At 39.8% G+C, this 20,920-nt stretch overlaps 1 protein-coding gene across 3 annotated transcripts in view; it reads right to left on the reverse strand.

Moving 5' to 3' along the window:
• LOC149220266 (SMAD/FHA domain-containing protein) overlaps positions 1-20,920 on the reverse strand; it is a 291,504-nt gene that overhangs the window by 150,330 nt on the left and 120,254 nt on the right. For 2 of the 3 annotated variants that reach the window (XM_089384733.1, XM_089384732.1), the window contains exons 4-6: positions 18,543-18,650; positions 360-475; positions 124-210 (exon numbers count right to left, since the gene is read on the reverse strand). In XM_089384733.1, the coding sequence (XP_089240859.1) occupies positions 124-210; positions 360-475; positions 18,543-18,650 (311 nt within the window). The remainder of the gene's footprint in view (positions 1-123; positions 211-359; positions 476-18,542; positions 18,651-20,920) is intronic. The other variant, XM_089384735.1, reaches the window with a different exon arrangement.

Here is a 20,920-nt window from a genome sequence, read left to right on the forward strand (position 1 = left end):
GTTCATATTTGTTATGTTAATGTAAGATGTATTTCCTGAAAAATCAAATACCAACAACTTATAAAAAATTGTCAAGAACTCCAAATAGTACAAATGCAAATGAGATCGTGGCATGTAACTAACATTATCATGATGAGCAGCAGTAGCACGGGCTTCAGAGTGTAGCTTTTCAATTGTTAAAACATGAGCTTCCAATTTTTGTCGTAAATCCTGCATGCCAATTATAAAACAACATTTTAAAAAATAAAAACTCTATGATGGTAAAATATCCTTACACCTAAAAACTTCATACATTATTGCTTAAAAAACATACTTGAGCAAATATATTCGAAAATCATCAAGAAAAAAATTATAATCACCTCATTTGACCGTTGCAATCTTCTTACATCATCAAGTGATACAGGACCCTCAGGCCCTCCAATCCCCAAACCCTTGATACGCTTACTGTCGCCAACAAATTCCTCTCCACATGTATCTACATGACAACAGTTACAAAAATAATTGGATAGCACATACATAGAAACAATTTCTCATCACTCATATGCAAGTGAAATAGAGAAGATTATCTAATTCATTCATCTGACAAGAACAACCTCATCACCTCTAGACCCTTCAGCTATCTAGTTGCTAAGCATCAAAAGGCCAAACTATCCATCCACCCTCTAGCATATCACAAACTGCTAGCTAATACAAAACCACATAAGTATCTCAAGATCAAAATGAAGTAAGCACTCAATCAATGTCAGCAATAACCACTTGTCTACACATAAAAGGTCACAAGCCTTAAAATATATTAAGAATGTCATTTACATTTTCATCCAACTAACTAGATAGGTACTAGGAACAAACTTCTGTCATTTATTGGTGCCTTGGGACTATCGAAAATCCATCGAGATCGAGCTAGAAAGGGCAAGGACCTCCTTTAGGGCTTCGATATCACACTCATAAATATGCCCAGTGAAAACCATAATTGTTATATATATAGCCCTGTTTTGCAATGTCCGTATAAGAGATTATAGAAAATTGTTCAAAGCAAAAGAAACCCAAATCCATCGCCCTTGGCCTTGAAATTCACTAAACCACCTATTGTATTGAAAATGGCAGATGGATATGAAGTTGCAATGAGGTATGTATTTGAGGCTTGTTGTCGCCTGAATTGTACACAGAATTTCAACAAGGTTCAAGGAAGGGGTTGTCACTCTGATCCATGCCCTCTCCGTTTAAGTTGTTTCCTAACTACAGACTAAGGGGGCTAGTCCCTATGAATGAGATAATGAACGACTTGTTGGGAACCAACAAGTTAAGGAGACACAACTTGATCACCTAGCAACTTGGATAAGATTTAATCGGCAAGTATGATTATTAAGCACCACTTAATTAGATTATTTAAAATTACAGGCTAGAGACCAGTGCCTTTAGAATTAATTACTTGCACAATATGAATTAATGTTCCAAGTTACCAGATAAACAATTACTGCAATGTGCAAGTTCTATCCTATATGACGTGCAAGACTTAAAGCTATGTGAGATGCAAACTCTTGGTTTCTTTTAATTATAAGCCTAATCTAAGTGATTCATTCTCCTCAGTTCTAGAGAGAAGTCCAAGGGAAGGGGGCTAAGGCCTCATTAATGATACCTCTCGTGGAGTTCTAATCACCCAAGTGCCTTCGTTCCTACAAGAGATTGCCCACAAGAGAATTGCAAGGTCACCGTGTTAACTACGGATGAGGGTCAAGACTTTGCAAATTGTTTGAAGAAGGTGATCCTACCTTCTTACAACCAGGCTTATGCTTGGAGGTATGTTTTAGAAATGCACTTCTAACTTAGAATGAGAATGCGAGATGTGAGTGATTGCTCCAATGAGGTTATTAAATGAATTAAGTACTTCAACAAGATAGATTATTTAAGATCCAAATGCTTATAGAGATATCCAATACAAGAGCAATTAGATGAAGCACTTATAGAGCAATTGAAAGACTATCTCAATGAAACAAGAGAGACAATTTCAAGTGAAACACAATTACCAATTCTAATCACTTCAAAAGCTTATTAGATCATTCTTATGCCGATATCACATATGTTACTTAAGCGCTACCAAATCAAAAACCAGTGAAATTTCTCTTGCAAATAAACAGAGCCCTGCCAAATTATAAATCAGCGAAGTAAAAATTCTTTTAGAGGTTGCTATTAGTTATTTAACCGAAAAAATTACACACATGAGATGCTAAGAATGCAATCACTTTAACAATGAGAAAGACACTATAATGCAATGCTTGACAAGAGATGCAAATGCAAGTCAATGACAATAGCTATGATATGTTATGCAAAGATGCAATTACAACTTTAACACAATGAGAGAAAGAGAGTTATTCTAATGTAATGATGCAATATCAATGTATAGATGCAATACGCAAGCCAATCAAGACTTATATGTTAATTTAGGTATGTTCTATGCTTAGAGCAATTTATTTCAATTTTCACAATTAGCTCAATATCTTTTCCAGATTAGCAATCACATCAACATTAAAGTAAACTGCAGATAGAACATAAACATAAATCACAAAAGACAAGCCAAGACAAGAGGACACAAGATGTGGCGCTAGCCAGGGACAAACCCCAATGTGGGGAAACCCTTGATCAATTCTTCTTATATGTTCTTCAATAGTTCAGCAGAGAGAGAAAGATAGTACGTTTACAACAGAAGTCAACACTTTGACTTATCTAGATAAGAGCATAGATCATCTCTAAGAAGATGATACACGAGATCAGTTGAAGACATGTTGCTTCAACTGATTCTCCAAGGTGACTCCTTCACCTATCGTTGTGCTGCATTTCGTCATCATGCTGCACCTCACCGCGCTGCATCATGCTGCACCCATCATCACTATGTTGCATCTCATCACGCTTCATTAATCATGACTGTACCCATCACTGTATTGCATTATGTGCCATTGTTGCACCATGTTGCCATACTAGCCTATGTGTTAGTTGCATCTTGCTTGCTTGTTGTCCCTAGCATGCTTGTTGCCCTTAGCTATCCCTTGCATGCTAGCTGTAACATTCCATGCTTGGTGTATTCGCTGCTAAGTACCATACAACTGTCCCAATGTTAGTTAGTTATCCCTTGCATGCTACTCTCTTTCGAAGACAGATGCTCTGGCTATTTCAGCAGTTCCGGCTATTCTCGGCAGTGACGGCAATTCCAGTTGTTCTCGACAATTCTGGCAGTTCCGGCTTCTGCCCTCTGCGTCAGCTTTCCCGCCTGTTCCGGCTATTCCCAGCAGTTCTGGCAATTCCCAACAGTTCCGGCTTTTCCCGGCAATTCCAGCTATTCCCGACAGTTCCAGCTTTTCCCGGCAGTTCTGGCAGTTCCGGCGTCTGCCCTCTGGATTAGGGCAGTGTTATCCCTTAGGATCTCTCCTCCTACTAAAACCCAAAGACAAGTAGAGAGGAAGAGATCCCAAGTGTGTTAAAATGACTTGAAAGCCACCTATATTTATACTGAATCGTTGAGCACAAGTGGGGTTTATTTGGTTGCTGGCCGACCTTGACGAATTGTCCCATAACACAAATAAATTCATATCTCCATGAATACTTATTGGAATCGGATGATCTTTAGATCAATCCTACACCTCTCAATGAGAGGGATCCAAGAAAAATATCAGCTTCCATTAATAAGATGACCCACATGGAGTTTGGCCCTAGTTGCCAATTTTAACATTATATGATTAATTTACCAATGAAATCCTCACAATGCTATCACTTGAAAGTCAGACCAGCCACTTCTATTGTTAGATCAGTCCCAAAACTCCTCTTGTAGATAAAACTCATCAATGTTTATTCAGCCCTTTAATCAAGAAGATGAATCTTTAGTATATTAGGTTTACTTAGATGAGTTTTTCAAAGCAAGACATCACCCATTATACTGCTGTAGCAATTATATTAGACCTCTGCAAACTAAGACCAGATCTCTGCAATTTATATCAGACCTCAGAAATGCATAGGACAGCCACCACAAATCAATTAGATTGATGAATTAAGCCCTTACAATCAATATATGATGTCTTATATGAGTTATTAGCTTATTATTGAGTTGTTTAGGCTTATACTTTGATTTATATGCCACTGAAATGTTAATGTTCAGATCTGATTACTAATGGCAATCAAAAAGAAAAGGAGGAAGGGTGAAAGGACCAAACCCTCTAGGCCTAGCAGCCCAGCTTCAATGGCAAGTTTGAGTTGTTGGAGCACCAAAGAGAGACCCTTAGGCCTTCCAACACATGCAACACAAATAAATAGCCCTCAAATCCAATCAAACTGATAGATCAGACCTTGAAAAACTAGTGGCTAGGGCTTTAAGGCCCTCTAATGCTAGCGGCCAGCCTAGAAAGTGGCCCTAGGCCTAGCGGATAGGCCTCAATGGCCTTGGATGATCAAACAAATGAATCTTGAGCCCTTGAAACCTTTCTTGAATGGATAATAAGCCTGCAAAACCAAGGTTAGCCCACAAATTGACAAAACTAAATATGATGAGAAAAACACTACATAGTATAAACCCTTGCCAAATTCACTGTAGGCCTGCAAATCAAATTGTTAACCCTTAAAATCAATTACAAAAAAAAACAATTTAGGCCCTTCTAGGGTCAAGGCCTAGTTTTCAAGGCCTAATTAGGACTGCCGCCCTCTTATGGAGGCTGAAAAGGGGCTACGGCTAGGGCTTTTATCCCTCAAAACCCTTGCGGATAGGTCAAACTAGCCTTAAAACATTAAGAAAATGCCCAAAATGACTTTGACCTTGAAGATCCACCTGCAAAACCACTACATAAGAAAAATGCTCAAGAAAAAACCCCAGATGCAGCAATAGAAAAGCCCTCTTGCGCTAGCATTTTCTCTTCCAGGCCTAGTATCCAAATTTGGTGATATGGATCTTGTAGACCAAGCCCTAATAGGCCTAGATCCAACCTCAAATGCCAAATGCACTTCCTAGATAGGTTGGACAACTCTTCCTATGGTTGACAATGGCCCTAAAACCCTAGCAACTTTTGCTTAAGATTTGTCTTTTCAGACCAAGTACCTGCAAATCAAATAAATAGAGCCATCCACAAGATCTAGAAGAAAGATTGAAAAAATAAAACCCCAAAAATTATTTACAAATGAAGAAAAATAATATACAAGGGTTAGAAATTATTTACAATAATCTACAAGAGAAAATTGGCTCTAATTAGCAAATAATTCATTAATAGCCCAAGAATAGATTTTGCAAGATAATTTGAGGGAAATAATTTTAATTTTAATGCACAAACCCAAACTCTACAAAATAAATTCGTTAGATAAGCTCAAGATCCAAACAAAATGTGATCACCTCAAAGTCCATGAACTTGGGCTTTCCCCTAGGGCTCAATCACCGGAAAGATCTCTATACACTTGAAGAATAAAACATTAGTTTCATAGGGGTTTGGTTCACACAAATATGCTAAAGATCTAGAGATACGTGCTAGATCTACCAACTTCTAAGTGTTTACTTTAGCCCAAAACCTAAAGTGAGCTACATGTGCTAATAGATAGTCCAACCACTGGCTATGAAACAATAACCTTCAATGATAGCATAAATTAGAGCATTAAACACATTCAATACATACCATGAATCATTAAGCGAGAGAAACCTTAAATTGAAACCCCAAAGTCTTTATTAATGCAAAAGTTCCAGCAGAGCTTAGCTCAGTACAAAAAAATTTGATCTGGTGAGATCAAGATACCATGAGGAGCTTGAGAGCTTCCTTATATAGAAAAATGAGAGGGAATAACCCCTCCAAGAGGAAATAACGGCTAGTTGCATCGATCCATGGCTTGATCATGGAAGAAAATTTTTGATCCCTTGATCAGCTGGCACAAATCTCCAAAAAATCTCAGCCTTCCTTGTTGACTATGCTAGAGGGGTCAAACTTTGACTTTTGGACCATAGAAGACCTCCAAAAAATAGAATTATCGTTACTTGTGCAAAATAATTATCTGCTTGGTCCAAAAAAATCGATTTGCTAGGAAAATAGTCTTTTCTGCCCCAACCAATTTATGGGTTGGGTCCTTTTGCCTTGGAAGTGAGGCTTTTAATTTTTACTTGAAATATTTTCCTTTTGAAAATAGCCTCAAATGTTTTTTGATGGATTTTCCTCTTGGAGGGTAATTAATTTTCCCTTCATTTTATTTTTTGGATAATTTCTGGCTAATTTAATTTTTATTTTGCTATAAATTAAAGTTTAAAAGACCCAAGAGGGGATTAATTATTTTTCCACCCAAGTGTATTTAAAAAATTATTTTGGTAATGGTGTTCTAATTATGAGGAACCATTCACCAAAAATATTCCTAGATAACACTTTTACATCAATATATTACAATATCAACCCTTAGAAGGAGAAATACACATAGACAATACCCCTTGAGACCCAACCAAATTTTGCGACAAGACAGATGATATAATATGAGAAATACATAGACTCAATAAACATTAGGACTCACCTAAGACCTCGTCAATGAGCTTCACCCTAGCTTTGGGGTATATCTCGGAGAAAAACTCTGTAAATTATTCGTGTTTACAAACACCCATAATTTGGGGAGGTTAAAAAGCTCCCTAGAGTAAAACCCTTTGAAAAGAACCATAAGTTTACCTAGGTATCGTTACATGGCTTAATAGTAATACTAGAATCATTTTTACAATAAACTTGCAGAATTTGGTATTACAATGATGACATTGACTCCAAAAAAATTTGTTTGCTGCTTTATACCCTACTTCTTGGATTGTTGACATGTACATGGTCAACAAGGCCATGGATAAGCCAAAGAAGCAAGAAAAGATTGCTTATAAGGAAAAAATAACATATACTCCATAATTGCATATATCGTGATAATATCATAATTATCATGATATTATTGCCAAAACCATACTCGCCAATAGTATCGCTTCAAATTATTGTGATAATTTGCCCAAAAGAAGTTATCGCGAGTTGAACAGAAATTATTGCCCTGCTGCTAAAAATGTGATATAAAGTTCCTGTTTGGGTTTTCTAGGGTTGTTTTCATTTTTTCCTGTGCTGAGATTGAGCTCTAAAGGTTGTGCGAGTCTTGTGACCATTTTTTATCAAGAAAACAAGGGAAAATCCATAATTTTCTTTGCCATCAATTGAGCATTTTTGGAGTGGAGATTTACTCTAGTAGACCATATCCATATTTCCAAGTATGTACAAAAAATTGCCTTCCTTTTCTTTGTTTTCCAAGATTAGTATAAATTTAGAGTCTGCCTCTTCTTACCCTTTTTTTGAATTTCCACATTTGTTCTGTGTTGTAGGTCCAAAACTTAAAAATTTAATCAGAGCTCTACAAAATGGCAAAGCCATTGGACCATATGTGGGAGTATGGTGAACCATGTCAGTGTGATAATAGAACAAAGTTTGAGTTGCAAGCCATGTGGAATGGAAATGTTTGGTCGAATCACTCGCTTAAAATACTGCATTGTCAAAATCCTGGGTCATGAAGTGGATATTTTCCCTATAGCTACCCCAGACATTATCCTTATTGCAAAGAAAGAATGTTCCACCGAGACTTTAGGACGGGAGGACACGAGTGCAGGGAGACGCACAGGGGGATGTGTGGGAGTACATTGATCCATACTCATCATTCATACTGATGCATATATCATTCATCCATGCACCACGAGATTCAATAATGAAATGCATTGACCCATATTCATCATTCTAGAATCTACATTGATTTAAAAATTAAAGTCATCATTCATCATTCGAGATTCTAAATTGATTTAAAATTTAAATTCATCATTCATCATCCGAGAATCTAATTAATACTAAGCAAAATGAACTATAGTAGATACTGAAGTCCAAAGACTAGAATAGTAAATTGATATAACTCATACTCAAAAATAGTAAAGAGTGACGAGTCAATGAAACAGTGTAAGTTCATCGATATCTAGAGTCAAGAGCCGAAAGTTAAAATTGAAAATTAAAAATGGAAAATGAGCATTGAAGGAGCATCGCTTGGGAGGAGAGGCAACAGTAAACTGGTATGTTAAGTTATGGTATGTTCTATGCTTATAACAGTTTACTTCTTTTTCTTATTATATTCCACCGATTAGCAATCACATGTACATAAAGTAAAGTGCAGATAGAACATTAAACGATCGACAGAAAACAAGCCAAGACAAGAGACACAAGATGTGGCGGCTAGCCAGGGACAAACCCCACAATGTGTGGGGAAACCCTTTGATCAAATCTTCTTTTATCTTCAATAATTCAGCAGAGAGAAATAGTACAATAAATCTGATTCATATCAGCAGTAGCAAACCCTAGATCAGTAGCATCAGCATTAGCGGCTTCATTATCAAACTAGGGCAGACCATATCTCACAAACCGACAGTCGGATTGACTTCATTCCACCACCAAAAGTTTCGGCTTCCAGAGGAGGTTCAGATGAACCTATAGCGCAGTTCAGATGAGGATATCTTCTAGGCCACGCAAGTCAATCTTTACTTCTGCAGTTGCAGCATCAGTTTCAGCAGTTTCCGGCTTCAAACTAGGGCAGTCGATATCTTGCAAACCGTTCGTCGGATTGACTTCATTCCACCACCAAAAGTTGCGGCTTTCAAAGGAGGTTCAGATCAACCTACAGCGCACTTCCAAAGAGGAGATCTTCTAGGCCACGCAAGTCAATCTTTACTTCTGCAGTTGCAGCTTCAGTTTCAGCGGTTTCCGGCTTCACATGTGTGAGAGAGAGAGACCCATTTCAGCGCAATAGAGAAGAGACTCATATTTGCGCAGTAGAGAGAGAGAGATGTGATGAGATGAGTGAGTCCAAATGAGGAAAAGTCCTCTTATATTTATACACAACGTTGGTGGGTGAATAGATGCGACTATTGGGCTTCTGAGCCTACATGAGTTGTAGGTCGGCTTGATAATAATTCCATAATCAAAATAAATTCATATCTCCATGAATACTTATCGGAATCGGATGATCTTTATATCAATCCTACACCTCTCGACGAGAGGAATCTAATAAAAATATTATCAGCCATGAATAAGATGACCCACATGAAGTTTTGCCCTGGTTGCCAATTTTAACACTCCCTCTCAACCATGGAGAACTTCATCTGCAATCTGTCTATCAGTCGTTACTATTCATCCATCAAATGCACTGGCCTGTATAGCCTGACCCTTGCCCTGCTCTGCTCTATTCTGCCTGTTCTGCTTTGTCTTGTTCTGCTCTACACTGATCTGTACTGTTTTGCTTTGTTCTGCTCTGCTCTTGCATTGTTCTGTTCTGCTCTGCTTTTGTCCGAATTATGAAGAAGAAGAAATGATCGAGGATGTATCATACTGACTCAAAGTCAGTCTCAGAGTATGTACCACTGATCCCAGACCAGTCTCAACCAACCCAAAGTCAGCGTCATAGTGAGTACAACTCCAATGGTCCCAGACCAATATCATCCTCCACTGACTCAAAGTCAGTCTCAGAGTATGTACCACTGATCCCAGACCAGTCTCAACCGACCCGAAGTCAGCGTCATAGTATGGTACAACTCCTACCACTGGTCCCAGACCAGTATCATTGATCCCAGATCAATGGAGGTCATCCTAGCGTAGGGAGTACGGTAGTTACAACGATGCGTCCATCGGTACTACTATGGTCCCTAACTTCATTTCCCTGCTCATTGATCAGATGAGAGGTACTTCCCATGAGTCCCAGACTGCATGGGTAGGATGCCTCGACAGGAGAACTAATCAATCCTGTCCTCACAGGAGAACACATCAATCCTGCTACAATTGCCATGGAGAACACATCAATCCAAGCCTCACAGGAGAACACATCAATCCTGCTACAATTGCCATGGAGAACACATCAATCCAGACCTCACAGGAGAACACATCAACCCTGCTACAATCGCCGTGGAGAACACATCAATCCAGGCCTCACAGGAGAACTAATCATCCTGCTACACAGGAGAGCGAATCATCCTATTCCACAAGAGAGCGAATCATCTTGTCCCACAAGAGAGCGAATCATCTTGTTCCAGTGTGCACCACCAAGGGAGGGTGAGTCACCCTGTGGTCATATGTTGCTCCAGTAAAAACCGCAAGCCCTCAGAGCTCCCAGAGCTCAATGTATGCAACATGCAGGACCCTTGTACAAGGGTTTCTTGCCGACTCCAAGTCGTCTGGGAAAATCACAGATTAGATCTTTCCTCGGGGCTTTGACAAGGTGTATCAACCTGTACATCATCTTAATGTGATGGAGCTTCCTTGCTCATCGACTTACCATATCCCAGATGATGTCTATCTGCTGGAGCAATTAACGAATACGGGATTCCTCAACAATCGAATCCCACCTCTGGTTGTTACAGAGAATCACAATGGTATCCAATGTAAATCCAAACAGCTCACTGAAGAGCTTTCGCAACCAGACTGCCTCACACGAGGTTATGCTAGCAACAATATATCCTGCTTCGGCGGTGCTCAAAGCCACCGACTTCTGCTTCTTGCTCATCCAGGATATCGAAGCAGATCCCAAGGTGAAACAGTACCCAGAAGTGCTCTTACGGTCCACCACACTGCCTGCCCAATCAACATTAGTATATCCAAGTAGTCTCACATCTCCGACAGTGTATCTTAATCCATGAGAGATTGTGTCCTGAAGACATCTCAGAAGATTCTTGGCATCAATCCAGTGAGGCTCAACCAAATATGAGCTCACAATGATAACTGCAAAACATATGTTTGGACGAAGGTTCACCAAGAACATCAATGCGAATGAGTTTTTGAAACTCAGAGGCATTTCCCAAGTCTGGTCCGACATCACTACCATATAACTTCTAAAAGTTAAGATCCTCGAGGTAGTCACAGGCTTGCAGTCCATCATACCGAATCTTTCCAATATATTTACCACATATTTTCCTTGAAATAGGAAAATTTCCCTTGGCTTCTGCCACACTTCAAGTCCTTGGTCCTTCATTTCAAATTCAGAAGCCATCTCCCTCTTACATTTGTGAATGAGAGGGTTTGCACTTGTTAGAAAGAGGTCATCCGCATACAACACCAGTATGAGAGGCTTGTCATCTTCAACCTTAAAGTAAAGGTTAGGATCAACTTCACTCCTAGTGAATCCCAACTTCATCAAGTAGCTATCGATCCTCTCATACCATGCTCGGGGTGCTTGCTTCAGCCCATAGAGAGCCTTCTTCAACCTGCATACATGAGATTTTCAATCATAAATCTCAAATCCTTCAGGTTACTCCACATAGACCTCTTCTTTGATAGAACCATGCAAGAACGCGGTCTTAACATCCATCTGATGTAGGTTCCATCCTTGTGAAGCCACAAGGGCTATGATCAAGCGGATGGTCGTATATCTGGCAACAGGTGCAAATATCTCATCATAGTCTATACCTTCCTTTTGGGAGAAACCTCGAGCAACAAAACGAGCCTTATACTTTTCCGTGCTTCCATCTGCTGCATGCTTTATCTTGTAAAGCCATTTGGAAGTAACAACAGTCTTGTCCTGGGGTCTGGGAACTACTTCCCAAACATCATTCTTTATGATAGACTCATATTCTTTGGTCATAGCATCCTTCCATACTTGATGCTTGACGGCATCTGAGAATGATGAAGGCTCATTTTGTATGATCGTGCCCATGATGGTCAGGTATCCTTGATACCTATTAAGTTTCTTACTTTGATGGAAGGCTCCTTAGGGTGCAGCATGTCCTTCAGCATCATCAAGTAACCCCTTAAGCCATGAAGGCCTCTTCCTAGAAGAGGAAGGCTCACTTGGAGGAGGATCAATCGGATCCATGGGTTCTTCTACATCAGGCATTGATTCATCATCCTTTTCTTTCGGTTCCCTAGTGTCGGCTTCTTGAGAGCTCCTCAAAGTCGGAAGATTGATCACCTTGCTGAGAGCCATATCTTCGTCAAAGGTGACATCATGACTAATTATGACTTCCCTTTGACCGGCTACATAGATTCTATAGCCTTTAGTATTTTCACCATAGCCCACGAAAATTCCCTTCTTTCCAGATGCTCCCAATTTGTTTCTTTTCTCTTTCGGCACATGAAAGTATACAGGGCTTCCAAAAATTTTAAAATGAGAAACATCAGGTTTCTTACCGGTGAATTTTTCTTCAGGAGTCTTGGAACCCAATGCTTGATGAGAGCATCGATTTTGTACATATACGGCAGTGTTCGCAGCTTCAACCCATAGAAACTTAGGAAGACTTTGATCATGTAGCATGGCCAGGACAGCTTCCATAATTGTGCGGTTCTTCCTTCCCACCTCACCATTCTGCTCAGGAGTATGTGGTGTAGTAGTCTCCCTCTTAATGCCAACCTCAGGTATGCCTGAGTAAACCAATTGTAACATCCCGGACATACACCTTCTTTCTCTACTTGGAATTCGGGCATCCCTGTTACCATCTGTCTTACATCGGGTAGAGCTTTGTAATGAAGATGGGCAAACCTCCGATGCCAAAGTTCGGACTGAAGAGTTGTGTCACAAGACATGACACCTAGCGGACTTCCATCGACCTGATATAATGAATCAACACTAAACCCAAGAGTAAAGGCATCTTTAACATTATTTTTCCATATACATACCTTGCCATTGCTGAAGGTTACCTTGTAGCCTCTGTCTTCCATTGACAAGATGGACATTAGGTTCCTTTTGAGGTCAGGTGCATTTAATACATCCTAGAATTTCTAGCCTTCTTGAATGCTTGTCCTCTTCCTTGATTCCCAGCTCTCCTCTTACCTTTGCTGTTGAATTTGTCATTCCTTTGATTGCCATCAGAGGGATTTCGAGTTGCATCACTACATATTGTACCATGCTTCTCTAATCATGATTATCATCATGCTGCCCATGTCCATGATTTTATCCATCATAATGCTGCTCAAACTAGTGTGCATCATTATCATGCTATCCTATATGTCCATGATCTCATGTTGCCCTTTATGTCCATGATCTCATTCCTCATGATGATCATGATCTCATACATAGTGACTTGCTTTATCGCAAATGAAACATCGTCCTTTTCTTCCACCCTTAAATCCAGCCTTTCTTTTCGATTTAGACCCAGAATTATTTCTTTTCTAAGCATGAGAAGAAAAGGAGGACCTTTAGGCAAGGGCATTTCCTGCTCTTCTACCCTTGTTTGTTCTTGAATGCATCTAACCATTAATTCCTCGAAACTAGGAATTACATTATTGTTCAGAAGAGTAGTCCTGAACACATACCATTCAAATGGCAATCCTCCAAGAGTTGTGAGTGCCATTTCTCTGTCAGTAATAGTTTCCCCAATAGATAGGAGATCGTTCTTGATCTCGGTGATTCTTAAGAAGTATGCTTGCATACTTTCATCTTTACCCTTCTTGATTTCCCTCAGCTTATTTCTAAGAAACAAAACTTGATTTGCATCATTAACTTTAAATAAACTCACCAGTCTGTCGTAGATTTCCTTGGAGGTGTCTAGATCAGAGATGTAGGCCACCAAGCGCTTGTCGATAGAGTCCCGGATGATCTTCTTTGTTTTGACTTCTCCATTTTTCCATTTGTTCCAGGCAGCAGCAGATGCATTTGATGAAGGCTCAACAATATTGCCTCTTACATGGTCCAGCACTCCTTGATCTTCAAGGGTTAGATCGATAGACATCTTCCATCCGTGATAGTCAGCTTTCTCACGGAGCTTGTCTTCGACAGGAAAGAGTGTTGAGGACCCCATAGTTCTTTTAGGATAGCCTTGCCAATCTTCTCTTCAATGATTGTTCTTGCTCTTGCTCGGGCTTTGTCTTCACCTCAGCTCTGATACCATGTTAAGTTATGGTATGTTCTATGCTTATAACAATTTACTTCTTTTTCTTATTATATTCCACCGATTAGCAATCACATGTACATAAAGTAAAGTGCAGATAGAACATTAAACGATCGACAGAAAACAAGCCAAGACAAGAGACACAAGATGTGGCGGCTAGCCAGGGACAAACCCCACAATGTGTGGGGAAACCCTTTGATCAAATCTTCTTTTATCTTCAATAATTCAGCAGAGAGAAATAGTACAATAAATCTGATTCATATCAGCAGTAGCAAACCCTAGATCAGTAGCATCAGCATTAGCGGCTTCATTATCAAACTAGGGCAGACCATATCTCACAAACCGACAATCGGATTGACTTCATTCCACCACCAAAAGTTTTGGCTTCCAGAGGAGGTTCAGATGAACCTACAGCACAGTTTAGATGAGGAGATCTTCTAGGCCACGCAAGTCAATCTTTACTTCTGCAGTTGCAGCTTCAGTTTCAGCAGTTTCCGGCTTCAAACTAGGGCAGTCGATATCTTGCAAACCGTTCGTCGGATTGACTTCATTCCACCACCAAAAGTTGCGGCTTTCAAAGGAGGTTCAGATCAACCTACAGTGCACTTCCAAAGAGGAGATCTTCTAGGCCACGTAAGTCAATCTTTACTTCTGCAGTTGCAGCTTCAGTTTCAGTAGTTTCCGGCTTCACATGTGTGAGAGAAAGAGACCCATTTCAGCGCAGTAGAGAAGAGACTCATATCTGCGCAGTAGAGAGAGAGAGAGAGATGTGATGAGATGAGTGAGTCCAAATGAGGAAAAGTCCTCTTATATTTATACACAACGTTGGTGGGTGAATAGATGCGACTGTTGGGCTTCTGAGCCTACATGAGTTGTAGGTCGGCTTGATAATAATTCCATAATCAAAATAAATTCATATCTCCATGAATACTTATCGGAATCGAATGATCTTTATATCAATCATACACCTCTCGACGAGAGGAATCTAATAAAAATATTATCAGCCATGAATACGATGACCCACATGAAGTTTTGCCCTGGTTGCCAATTTTAACATGGTAAGTCGGATAGCATTGTGTGGTAAGCCAAGTAGAGGTAAGCTTGGTAAGTCGAATGAGTGAGTTAGGGATTGCAAATTAGTTTAGGTTCTGATATTTGTTATGTATATTTCTTTTCTTTTTTTTAAATTTGAAGGGTTATTAGACAAAATTGAGGGGGATATGTCCCCCCTCACAAGGGGTGCTTTTGGGCTTGGTGCTCTAGATTAAATATTAGTTCCAGACCCTCATACTTGATAGAATCCAATGGAAACATTACAATCCCCCCAATCCTAAAATCTTGTGCTTTTGGGCTTGGTGCTCTAGATTAAATATTAGTTCCAGACCCTCATACTTGATAGAATCCAATTGAAACATTACAATCCCCCAAATCCTGAAATCCTAAAAATTGTTAACTCTGTTGAATTTTGAAAGGGATATGAAATTCTATTTTCTCCATATGAAGTTTGATGAGGTTGGAACCACTCTCAAACATCTCGAGTCATTTCATGGTAATGTTAAAAACTTAAGTACTTTTACTTTAAGAATTTAACATTACCATTAATTATATAGCATTAGTAGGGCCCTAGGGTTGAATATTAAGCTTCCCCACTCATAAATTATTGTTTTCAAGCAAAATTAAGGGGGGGGGGGCGCCTAGTCCTCTCTTAAGGGGGGCGCCTAGTCCTCTCTTGGGGCCTAGTCCTCTCTTGGGGGGGCGCCTAGTCCTCTCTTGGGGGGGGCACCCAAAAGCACCCTTTTTGGAGAGTCGTGTCCCCCACACTAGGGAAATGTTCCCCCCTATGTCACCCTGTGTCTACCCAAAAGGGGGACGTGGGAAAACATTTCCCCATACGTCCCCCTGTCCCAGGTGTGTCAGGTGTGAGAGGTGCTTGCACCCCACCGTGGGGGACGTGTCCCTATGGAACACTGTAAAGAACTCAATTGTTGATACTTTTAGAAAGAGAGATTAGAGGGAGGAACTAAGGAATTGCATGGGAACCACAAGATTCTCAACAGCAAGGGAAACCTAATCCTTGGCCACACCTTCTTAGTGCATTATTATTGTCAAATTATCGTTATAGTATCTAGATGCCTCATGATGATCAGGGATGGTACTAAAAGGCCTCTCTACTTTCCCTGCAGATGACCATTCTCTAAAGCATCTACCCCACTCATATACTCAAATGAGCGAGGCCACCTCTTTCCAACAAGGCAAGAGCTTAATCGAGCCATCGGAGAGGAGGATATCTATAGATTATAAATCTAGGTTACCTTCAAAAATCTCCTAGGCTTGAAGATAATTTCTATCTACAACACCTTGTGGGGTTGTGGGATAGTGTCATTGTTTGTCCCCCATACACTTGGAGACACTAGATGAACTCACTTAGGAACCCTTTGGGTTAGACTCCAGGTGGAGACCAATCACCATAACTCATGGCTAGACAAGATCTACCAAATGTGCCACTTACAACAATGGAATGTAAAGATGCACCCCAAATTTCAAGTGCCCCTTATACAATAAGATCAAAGGATATTATTATAACCTTTAAAGGGACTCAGGGAGCTCTTTCTCCACTTCTAAGATCGCAATCAAAGATGCGTAGCCCTATTCATCAAGGAGCTATTTATCCATAGATTTCAATTCTTGCACACCTTGCCTTTCCATGTGACCACCAAGAGGATCACCTCATACTATTATGTTGTTGAGAAATGTAACTAGTTTCGATCTTCATAATTGTTGTACTCCTTTCAATATGTATCCTATGTAACAAACAAGAAAAGAAAAGAAAAGTTATTATTAAAGCATGGGTTTCATGCTCATTATTGATGGTCTTCTAGGTAAAAGCATGTTCTTCATGCTTCTAGGGTTTGTTATGTCTTAGGATTTATTGTCTTGAGTCAAAGGAGTCAACATCATGTTTATAAGAACCTTCTGGGCAAAAATATATTTGTCAAAAAAATTATTTTTGAGTCTAGAAAGTTCGAAAAGCTCCAAAGTACAAGTCGGCCCTAAGAACATTAAGTCAGCCTAAAGGAGGGAATTCGACCCCTTGAGAAGGTTATATAAAGGAGTAGTTTGACTTCGTTTGACACACTCTTTACACAAGTTCGATCTATCAAAAAGGAGTTCGATCTGTAGCTAGGAAACTGGAAGAAGGGGAGCGAAGGTCTAAGAAAAGAAAGAAGGACAAAATATCTTGGTTTTGGGCTTTCTCTCTCTCACAAATGAGAAGTTCCAGGGTTTCTCGTGCTGCAGAAGGAGGTTGAAGTTGCAGGTCCAAATTGCAGGAGGACGAAGTGCAGAATCTTGTAGTTGGAAGGGAGGAAACCCTATATTGACCTCGTCGACCTTGGGAGAGTTGTCTTGCTCCAGGAAGGTCTCAGGAGGAGGTTGGATTAGGGTTACCATAGAAGCTGCAAGGCCGAAATTGCAGGGTCAAGTTGCAGGACGAGTTGCAGTAGTGAAGCTAGTGAGTCGAAGTTGCAATATTGAAGTTAGTTGGTGCAGAATGAAGGAAGGGCCGACTTGGTACTAGAAGAAGGACTCAGTCTAGGGTTTGGGTCTTTGTATCTCATTTGAAGCAGAGTTTAAGAAGAGGAGTTTCTATGTTTTTCCCCTTGGAAGGGTTTTGCCCTGGCTGAGAGCCTAATATATGTGTCCTCTGTTGTTGTGATTATTGTTCTTGATATTGTTAGATTAAAAGATCTACCTAAAGGAACTAAAAAAGGTAAATAAGATTCACAAGCAAATATCAAGGTTAAGGAAAATAAGATTAATAGTTGCCACTATCCATTTTTCAACATATGTTGCCCTGCCAAACCCAAGCAACAAGTGACAACAAATCTTCAAAGTATTTTAGATACAGCTCCAAGAACCCAAATCTCAACCTTCCCACCCAAGTGGCTAACCAGATTTTATGAGGGAAATTTATAGTTATTAGACCAAGCCACAAACTCGATATCATTAGAGTGACAGACGGACCAGCTATGGAGGGTTCTAAAGCAAGGTGCCCCCTGCACATTAAACTAACCATGAGATTCAATTGAGAAGTCAAGGTTTTATCCAAGGTTTCTTTGGAATTCCTCACAGCCACCCCTTCCACCCACTCGCCTCCCCCAACCCAAACCCATCCCCAAGATCATATAGTGCCATTTCATCATGATGCCTAACAACTCTGACAGCATGACAATGCCTCCATTGTCCTCATTCATCAAGACTCTCTCTCCACCAAGATTTCCAATCTTTGACTCTCTCATTGTATCTTGGAATTTATACCATTGTTATATGTACTTTTTGGTCAGACTATGCAATTTGCTTAGCTAGATACTTATTTATGTTGCAGTCTTTTCACTTTCTTTCCCATTGTCCTACTTTTGTAGTCATTTGTTGGAGATTAATAAAATTAAGTTTTTCCTTTTATCAACATTCATAGTTGTGGCACTCTTATAGTCAAATCCATTTGTTTTTCTTGCATTATAAGGGCAAAAACCTAGGTCTGCTAAAAATAGTTTTTGTACAAAAATGACCTTTCAAAACAATTTAGAAAAATCTGATCACAAACTGCATATAACCTCACACTCAATTTAGAGATAACTTTTCATTGGTATTTGTAACAGTGAAAAAACGGTAAGCAATGTACCTGCAATGGGGGCTTTTCTTTTTGCAGTTGTATTTGACACTGAATTTTGTTGATCAGAAGATGATAACTCTTGCCTGATTTCTCGGTACACAAATGCAAAAGCATTTTCTGAATCAAAGAAGTAAAAAAAATAAGATATTTCGAGGACTATAATAAGTCTTTCCCAGCTGAACTTGTAACTGATGCACACCCAAAAAGAAACGATATAAGGAGGAAAATCTTTTAAGAGGCTACCAAGCAATGATAGGAAATTAGAAATCAAAAATATATAATTATACCACAGCAATGCATAAAAGTAAAATCATTAAATTGAACTTGCAATTGAATACAATAAACTGCATAAACTAGATAACAAGGGAACTACAGCATATCAAAGAACGAGTCTACGGAATGGCACCATAATCTTTCCGTTAGAGTGATACCACTTTTAAAAATTCATGTTAGGTATCATTAAAGGAGTCATTAATATTTATACACATAATGCTAGTGACTTCAGACCATTGTAATGATAACTGTTAAGGTTAGAAGATAAGGAAGAAGACTAAACATTCTGCAATATTGTCTTTTTCCAATTTTCCATCATGGGATTCCCACAATCAAATCTTTGCTGAAATCACACCTTTGGATTGTTGAAATTGTTGGACATAATGCAAGAATGGATTCAGCACCCTTAAATACCTCCACTGCTGCCGAGTTTTTGTAATGTTAACAATTGAATATCTGCAATTCCATCAATCTCATTAACCCTCATATTGCATGAGGTTTCACCTTGTGACTTTCATTACATCCATTGTGATTTTCATCGTGTTGATTTTTCCCTTGTACTTCAGAATCCGGTCTATGTCTAAAACACTATCACAAACACACTGAAATACACACAACTCCAAGCATTTTCCACAGCAGAAATGTAAGAGCAGTGAACTAATAAAGTACGCAATAATTTTCAGACCCAAAACTTGTTTATATTACAACTTTAATACAACAAACATAGGGCTCCCATACCAGCGATCATGGCCCTTACAATTAGCCCTGATACAAGGAAAACTAGGGCTTGAAGTCAACAACGTTTGACTATCAATCCGCCCAAGAACAAGAACAAACTTGACTTACTTGAGGCACTTGACTACATCCCTTTCACTCCACTTGTCTTGAACACCTGGCGGGTCCTCTGCCACCTATAATCACAGAGTTATTGCTCCTCCAATACCTCTGCACAACAAGCTTCTCACAAGGGTTTTTGTGCTCCAAAACACTTCCACACTTCAGCTCCACAAATCTGCCTTCACACAATGACTATGCTGCTCCAAAGTCACTGAACATAGGCTCAAATATCAGCTTTCTCACAGTGGGTTTGCACCTCCTATACCACTGTATAACAGCACTTCCAAACTCTGTCCACACACAACTTAGTGGACAGACCTTCAAGCATAAATCTCTGCAATCATCTACTACAGAACATAGCCATATTCCTTCATTTCTAACCTCTGCCCAGGTCTGAAGAAATTCAGATGTGTCACTAGATCGCTGAGGCCACTCGGCCCTAAAGAAAACCTCTGTGGCTCCTTAAACTCAACTTGGACCCTCTCTTATACCCTGTGGCCTCCTGCGTTTGAACTCGGCCCTAATCATTGTCCTGAAACAGACCTTTCAGCCCTCTTCAAAGGAACGCCGACATTATCACGTCCAGTAGCCTCTTAATTACCAAAAGACAGAGATCACTTGGCACAGAACTCTCCTCAAGCAAACAGACCACACAATCCCTGAGGCCACTCGCCCTAAAGAAAACATCTGCGGCTCCTTAAACTCAACTTGGACCCTCTATTATACCCTGTGGCCTCCTGCGTTTGAACTCAGCCCTAATCATTGTCCTGAAACAGACCTTTCGGCCCTCTTCAAAGGACATAGACATTATCACATCCAGTAGCCTCTTAATTACCAAAAGACAGAGATCACTTGGCACAGAACTCTCCTCAAGCAAACAGACCACACAATAAACTCGTCCCTTATCCAAACTCGTCCTTATTTCCAGGTCTGCAGCTTCTTCATAGGCTAATGTTCATACACAAAATGAATTGCAATGTTTTGTGTCAATGAGCTCAACTTTACTTCTATAAATATTGTTCTTGGTGGAGTCAATTTGCCACCAAGGATCATGTCCTTGGCCCAAGACGACCTGAGCCTACATGCTCAAACACAATTAGCATAAGAAATAAAATTATTTTCATTTGACATAAGCCCTCTCCATTGTAGCCTTAGGTGCCCCTTTAGCCCATCAAAGGTGCCCTCTTGCAACCAATGGAATAAATAATGAATTTACTTTGGGTCTTTAGCCCACCAACATGTGTCCAAAGCCCACCACTTGGGTACATTGCCCACAA

The sequence above is a fragment of the Pinus tabuliformis genome, chromosome Q, assembly GCF_031772625.1.
Source record: "Pinus tabuliformis cultivar Carrire ecotype Pingquan chromosome Q, CPIR1, whole genome shotgun sequence".
Taxonomy (NCBI): Eukaryota; Viridiplantae; Streptophyta; class Pinopsida; order Pinales; family Pinaceae; genus Pinus; species Pinus tabuliformis.